This window comes from Dipodomys ordii, unplaced genomic scaffold, assembly GCF_000151885.1.
Source record: "Dipodomys ordii isolate 6190 unplaced genomic scaffold, Dord_2.0 Scaffold125, whole genome shotgun sequence".
NCBI classification, from domain to species: Eukaryota; Metazoa; Chordata; class Mammalia; order Rodentia; family Heteromyidae; genus Dipodomys; species Dipodomys ordii.
In genome coordinates, this window is record NW_012267341.1 from 190,238 (window position 1) to 198,182 (window position 7,945).

A 7,945-nucleotide genomic window follows, 5' to 3' on the forward strand; every position below is an offset into this window, starting at 1 on the left:
ACAAAGGAGGAGGCTACAATGCTTGATAAGAAATGTACTCATTATCTTGCCCATGTAATTGTAACCCCTCTGTACAATATTTTCACAATAAAAAAAAGAAAAAAAGAAAATGCCTCCAGACACCAACTAAAGTCCCCTGGGGGAATCACCCCTAACTAAAAACTATCTATCTGCACTTCCATGCCACAAACAAGGAAATGCACTATTTCTGTTTCCTGACACCTGTATCATCCTTAATTCATGGACCTTAATTCATGCCTTTTTTAACTAAAGCCAAAGGATGAAGTTCACCATGAGCAGATGAGATCTGATCAGTCTCTGTACTGCTCCAGATAGGCAGATGCTCTGTGAGCACTGGGCACATTTACTTTGTTCACCTTTGTTCATTGATTTCTGAAGTTGTCTCCTACAAGGACTCTGAGGCTTGCCACCCATGGGATGCTGGGCTTGATTAGAAAGAGGTGAAGGTGCAGATCCCTGAAGACCCATGTCTCCTCACCTGATCATGCCTTCTTCCCTGTTAGTATTTAAGCAATGTAAATGTAAAGCTGAACTGTCCGAGTTCTCCATCCTCCGTGGCACATCTGGCAGGTAAGTCTGCTTTGCTCTTGTTTATATACCAAGTCAGTTTGAAACCTCCAAGTATTTCATTCTCCATACTCTCAAGTCTAAGTCTACAGGGGGAATGGGTGGTCCATCTTGCCACACACCACAGAAGGCTGTGTTCTGTAGATTGACCACATCCTATTCCATGGATTAACCAGAAAACTTATGTGAGACCAGGAAAGTCTTCTGTCTCTGTGTTCAGTTCACAACACAAAAGATCGCCATGGTAAGACTATCAGAGAAACACTAGTGTGGTTTTGGTTTTCTGATTCTGAGCTTCTTTTGCATGTAGTGACTTGTTCTGATTCAGAAGCAAAGGGATGGCACCAGGAGGCACGTGGCATTTCACGAAGTACACATGCATGACTGAAACACTGTGTGACCTCCTACATAGGGTATCGAATAGCATGGTAAGAAGGCTGGTGATGTTAGTCTCCATTCTTCCTTCATCCTTCTGACACTCCCTGAATGCTACTTTGTGAAGCACTCATAAAGCACGGGAGATGGAGTGGTGAGGCATGACCTCTCCTCTCAGGAACCTCACACTGCAGTGGACCAGAGGACCGCATATAACCATTCTAATTCCGCATAGTTAGTTCTGTAATTCCACAACGTCCTTAGAGGAGAGGGGCTCTCCTCTGAGGGGTGAGGAGATCAACATTTTACTTCTGAGCAGAATCGAGCCAATGACTGGCCTGGAATGTAACTTATCCTGGGAAAGGATACGGACTCCAATGGTGAGGTCCATATTAACTGTGTGTTACGTTTACTGACCTAGAGTTCAAAAAATTTTAGATATCATATACCAATGACTTGCGACCCTTGAACATAAACACAAGTGTCTGGATTGTTCGTGCTGCTTTCCTCCATGAACGGAAGAATTCTCCAGTAAATAAGTATTTAGGAATGTCTCTGTTCTCTTGGTTTCTGTAACTGTAAGTTATTCAGTGAGTTTCGTTGGGCTCATGGTGGTCTAAGCACCTTGCCCTGACAGATAAGTGAAGGAAGATAGTTTTGTGGTATGCATGGAAATTATCTACCTTGGTCAATATGGGAGTCTCATTATATGACGCACCTTGGACCAGGTGCAGCATGGACAGTGTGCAGAATCTGTCCACAAGGAGTCTCAGTGATATCCAGGAGTGTTAGAAAGCTAGACTGCCAGAAAAAGAATGCATTAGCTCGTAAGTGGGAACTGTAGAGATATGCAGGGGCTTTGTGGGTGCAGGGGGTTTAAGATTGGAGGAAATGAAAGAGTCCAAAAAGTGAAGAGTTTGGAATGGATTGGGCTACATGGTAGGGATATGTTCATCAAGGAATCCACTGAGTTAGGAGGCAAAGCAGAAATAAGGCCGGAGATCAGCTTTCCATTCCTCTTAGGGAATGAATGTTGAATGTCAAAATTTCCAGGGACAGCTCTTCTAACGATGCTGATGGGTTCATTGGGGAGAATTGAGAACATTGTCCTGCAAACCCAGGAAAGAAAGAGGTCGAGGAGAAGGAAGTGCACGCAAGATGCAAGTGAATAATGTGTGATAACCTTCAATGCAATACAGAGATACCTTCCACAGACACAGCAGCACATCCTGCCTGTCCATTGTCCAGAGGGTGGACTTACTTAAAAAAAAAATAGGTCTCTGCCCTCTGGTCTGTTTGCATTACTCTACCCTCTGCATACAGTGATTTACTTTCCAGTTGACAAACATTCTTGATAATTCCCCCATTGAACTCAGGAGACAGGTTTTCAAGAACTAGTAGTATTCTAGCTAGAGCTTTTTGTTTTGTTCTGTTGTTTTTTAATAAGTTTTTTAATGTGAAAATGCCGTACAGAGGGGTTACAATTACATGAGCAAGGTAATGAGTACATTTCTTATCAAGCATTGTTGCCTCCTCCTTTGTTTTTCCCCTACCATCCCTTCCCTCCCATCTCCATGACTACATTCCCCTCCCTCCTCCCCTCCCCAAAGTTGTAAAGTTCGTTTTTCGACATAGCGTCTTGTACATCTCATTGTTGCAATGGGTCCACCTGTATCCCTATGTAAATGATTTGTTTTTTCCCTTCCCCTCCCCAAATGATACCAACATCGAATGCAGTGAAAATAGGAGCTATACCATAGGGGAGGGACATACAAAGCAACAAAAAAATCATGTGGTACCTTATAAATACCTTAGAAACAATATCTAGCTAGAGCTTTTTGTCGCCTCTCTAATCTAGCCACAATACAATGCTCCCACACTTGCACTCTGCCTGTGTCTTCCTTAGCTTCTCCTCCTCTCTCGCAGCTAGCTCTAAGATGCCCACTCATGAACAACCCTTCATTTTGTATTATTTCAGATCACATGAGCACAAAATGGCTGCCTCTTGGTGGTGACCACATGGCTAACGTCCACAATGTGACTGAATTCATATTTCTGGGACTTTCTCCCACCTGGCAGGTGCAGAGAGTTTGCTTTGTGATATTTCTGCTCTTGTACATAGCAGTGGTCCTGGGGAATCTCCTCATTGTGCTCACCGTGGCCACCAGCAGGAGCCTGGGGTCCCCCATGTACTTCTTCCTCTGCCATCTGTCTTTTGTGGAGATCTGCTACTCCTCCTCCACAGCCCCCAAACTCATCTCGGACCTGCTGGCTGAAAGGAAAGTCATATCTCTATGGGGCTGCATGGCACAGGTTTTCTTCTTCCACCACTTTGGTGGCATTGAGATGTTCCTGCTCACGGTGATGGCCTATGACCGCTATGTGGCCATCTGCAGGCCCCTGCACTACACCAGCATCATGAACCGGAAGGTGTGCGTGGTCCTGGTGGGAACAGCATGGCTGGGAGGCTTTGTGCATTCGTTGGGCCAGATCCTTCTCATCTTCCACTTGCCCTTCTGCGGCCCCAACATCATTGACCACTACTTCTGTGACATCCTTCCCCTGCTTAAACTCGCCTGCGCAGACACCTACCTCATTGGGTTGGTGATTGTTGCCAACGGGGGCACCCTGTCTGTGGTCAGTTTTATGGTCCTCTTGGCATCCTATGTGGTCATTCTGTGGCACCTGAGGACTCAGAGCGCTGAGGGGCGGCGCAAAGCCCTCTCCACCTGCGGCTCCCACGTCACCGTGGTCACCCTGTTCTTTGTGCCCTGTGTCTTCATCTACCTGAGGCCTTCTGCCACACTGCCCGTGGACAAATTGGTAGCGGTGTTCTACACAATGATAACTCCCCTCCTGAACCCCATCATCTACTCCCTGAGAAATGCGGAAGTGAAGAAGGCGGTGAAGAAGCTGTGGATCAGGACGACAAAACTAAACGAAAACTAGAGGCTGGGTCTGGTCATGTCTTGGTAATATTATTGACTCCAAATGAAAGAGGCAGAAGGATTTATCATAGAATTTTTTGATCTAGTGTCCATCTTCCAAGTTGTCATTTTACCCTTGCAACATACTTTTTCTTAGAGATATATTGTAAGATGTCTATCCATTTTTAATTCTAACTTCCACTCCTATTAGTAACACCTTAGAGATAACCAGAGTGGTAAGCAATTATATTCCAGAGGTTCTTTAGATTCGCTGCAGTGAGTTTACTTTGTTAACAAGTATGGAGTAGCCAGGCACCAGGAGCTCACATCTGTCATCCTAGCTACTCAAGAGGAGTTACTCTGACAAGCTCAGTTCAAAGCCAGCCTAAGCAGGAAAGTCTGTGAGACTCTTATCTCCAATGAACTATCAGAGAAAGCAAGAAGTATAGTGTGGTGTCTCAAGTGGTAGAGTGCTAACCTTGAGCAAAAGAAGCTCAGGGACAGTGCCCTGAGGTCAAACCCCAGGATCAGCAAAAAGAAAACAAGCAAAAGAGTATGGAGGTGTCTTGTCAAACCACTGAGGCACACCTCCAAACCTTCATTACACTCATTGGTTTTGATATGGCATCTCACTTCCTGCCAGTGCCTGCACCAAAAACCACAATCCTCCTGTTTTTCACTTCTACACCATAGTTGGGGTCACCAGCCCATGCATCTTACTCAACTGTTTCCATTTAGATGGAGTCTAGCAGGTTTTCCCATCCACACCAGCTTGGAACCACGAACCTAACCTCAAACTCCCACACACCTTGGGTGATAGGCACTCACTACCATCCCTGCATATTGGTTGAGATAGGGTGCCGGGAACTTTCTGTTTTCCTGAGCTGACCTGGAACTGCAATCCTCTTGATCTAGGCCTCCTAAATAGCTAAGATGACCTGGAATGAGCCACCAGCCCCGAGCAAGGCCTTTGACTCACACTGTCAAACTCATTCACATGTCTTGGGAAAGACATACAACCCTGGAATTAAATACTTTTTCTAGTGTTAAAACTTTTCATTAGCATATTCCAAAAATAAATGTATTCCAATCATTAAAATCAGTAGAACTTAAATAAAGGGGGTCACTCTAACTCGACAGCATGTTACAGCCTACAGAAAACAGCGTGCAATGCACTTTAGATTGTACCCTCCTCCAACCCAGCTTTTCCCTGACCAATGTGCAGGTTCATTTTCTTCCCTGCCAGACAAGCATATAGAGAAGCAGGCACAGACCCAGATCCACCCATGCAAAGCACAAAGGGAGAGCCAACATGAGCAACAGTCTGCAAAAACATGGTCCTTCACTCTTCAAAAGTGTCAAGATGAAGGAAGATTGAAGGATGATACACATTGAAGATGATGATGACTGAATGCACACCTGGTTTGGATCTCCTATTAAGATTAAAGGATATTTGTGGGAGAAACTCTGTAAATGGCATGAAGAATTGGATAAGTTTTGATTTCCTTGTTTCAATAATTTTAATAGGTTTACCTCATAGAATATGCTTCGGTGTAGGAATTAATCGTTGATATATCCAGAGATAAAAGGTCAATTGTGTTGGCAGTACTCAAATATCCCCCCCCAAAAAAAGAATATTTTCAATGACTATGTTTAAGGTTTACATGTTCTTTGGGTATATATATATATATATATATATATATATATATATATAATAAAAGCATATCTATCACTTTCCATGCTTGGATTTTTGTAGTGAATACCTAAAACCCATAGCAATTTTTCAGTAATGCATTATCTTTTGAACTATAGTTATCATACTGTACATTAGATCCCTAGACTAATTCATGCTATAAAATTACAGGTTTGCTTCCTTTGACCTCTTTCCCCTGCATGAGAAAAATTCTAGCCATCTTTGTGTCTATACACCTATTTACTTGTTGAGAAAATTAGAAATAACAAAAGTGAAGAAAAACACATTTATGTAGGGAATGTTGCTTGAGAAAAACTAAATAATCTTCGTACTGGTTTGCAAATTTTTGTAAGCCAAATAATTTTACAATGAAAAGCTTTATATGTCTATCAAGTGTTTGCATTTGATTAGCATTTTGCTGATTTTGTGTGTCTATTTGTGTCAGTACTGGAGCTTGAACTCAGGGCCTGGGCATTGTCTCTTTTTGCCCAAGATTGGTGTTCTACCACTTGGGCCACACTTCTACTGCCAGGTGTGGTTAATTGGTAAAAATCTCACAGACTTTTCTGCCTGGGCTAGCCTTAAACCTTGATCTTCAGATCTCAGCTTCCTGAGTAGCTAGGATTACAGGTGTGAGCCACTGGTGCCCAGAAAGGTGCTTTCTTTCCTAATAATCTTGGTTATGATTAAATTTTCCATTTGATTCCCCACTTCCACAGTAAATAAGTAAAATGTCTCTTACATTTTCAAGCTTTACATTTCTACCATGATCCATTTTTTTCTATTAATTTATTCCATGCTTTTGTGTTTAAATCATCTTGTACCATTAGGTAAGTACATGTTGTCTTTGAAAAGTTACTTCAAGTTTTAATCTTTAATTGTATGTACAGGTAATATATCCAGAAGGCTTAGAATAAAATGCAAAGATACATAAATGACATGATTTATTCTATATTCTCAATTCCTTTCTTGTTTTTATTCATTCCACTTTTATAGGGTTCATCCTTCTTTTGAGTTTATTTAAGCAAATACATATATAAAATGTACACTCTCATTTATCTCAACCTTTTACATACAAGCCTTTTACCAGATAAGAAAAGCAACAGAATCTATCTCTACCAGACCTATCCCATAAAAAATACAAATAGAAGTTCTTCAATGAGAGAGGAAAATAGTTGTGGGTAAGAAAGAAAGAAAACATAAGAAGGTATAAAACTCACTGTAGAATAGTAGTATATTAGGAATGTTCAAATATTATAGATATGGCAAATAGGCCATTGATGCCAAAAGTATGAAAGCTAAAATGAAAATAATTTAAAATAATAACTATATCACACATGGTGGTACATATACACCTCTAACCACAGCACTCAGAGCTGAGGCAGCAGACAAGCCAATTCTCAGCCACCATGAACGACATAGTGAGATCCTGTCTCCAGGGTCATAATGATATTAATAATAATAATAACTACTTTAATAAGTTATATATAGCTAATAGTCAATACCAAAAGATGTAAATTGAGGTATCAAATGTTAGTGTTTAGATGCTGTAGTATCACACAAAATAAAGTTTATATACAGGGCCAGGCACCAGTGGCTCAGGTCTGTATTCCTAGTTCCTCAGGAAGCTGAGATCTGAGGATCACGATTCAAGCCAGCCCAGGCAAGAAAGTCCATGAAACTCTTATCTCCAATAAACTACTCAGAAAAAGCCAGAAGTGGAGATGTGGTTCAAGTGGTAGAGTGCTAGCCTTGAGCACAAAGAAGCTCAGGGACAGTGGCCAGGTCCTGAGTTCAAGCCCCAGGACTGGCCAAAAAAAAGGAAGGAAGGAAGGAACAAAGGAAGGAAGGAAGGAAGGAAGAGAAGATTCACGTATAAAAAAAGCTTGGGGGGCTGGGAAGATGGCTCAGTGGTAGAGCGCTTGCCTTGCATGCCTGAGGCCCTGGGTTCGATTCCTCAGCACCACATAAGCAAAAAGAAAAAAGCCGGAGTGGCGCTGTGGCTCAAGTGGTAGAGCACTAGCCTTGAGCTGAAGAGCTGAGGGACAGCACCCAGGCCCAGAGTTCAGGCCCCACAACCGGACCCAAAAAAAAAAAAAGCTTGGATGCCAGATGATAGGGTAGTAATTATATCATAAAGGCTCTAATTTATCAGGGGATTCATCCATAGATGGATTCATAACTTAGTGACATTGTTGGGAGAAGATGCAAGGAGGTGAGGACAAATTGGATAGAGTGGATCTCAGGGAAGGATTTATCTTGTCCCTGGCCTTTCTTTCTTTCTCCCCCTACCTCTCTCCCTCTCTCCCTCTCTCCCTCTCTCCCTCTCTCTCCCTCTCTCTCCCCCTGTCTCTCCCTCTCT

General features: G+C 42.5%; 1 protein-coding gene across 1 annotated transcript; it reads left to right on the forward strand.

Moving 5' to 3' along the window:
• Positions 1 to 2,982: 2,982 nt before the first annotated feature.
• LOC105996013 (olfactory receptor 4X2-like) lies at positions 2,983 to 3,912 on the forward strand. Its single transcript, XM_013029952.1, has one exon. The coding sequence runs from the start codon at positions 2,983 to 2,985 to the stop codon at positions 3,910 to 3,912; it is 930 nt and encodes a 309-aa protein (XP_012885406.1).
• The last annotated feature ends 4,033 nt before the right edge of the window (positions 3,913 to 7,945 follow it).

Coding starts and splice junctions, on each gene's coding strand:
- LOC105996013 (XM_013029952.1), top strand. CDS start 2,983: ATGGCTAACGTCCACAATGTGACTGAATTCATATTTCTGGGACTTTCT.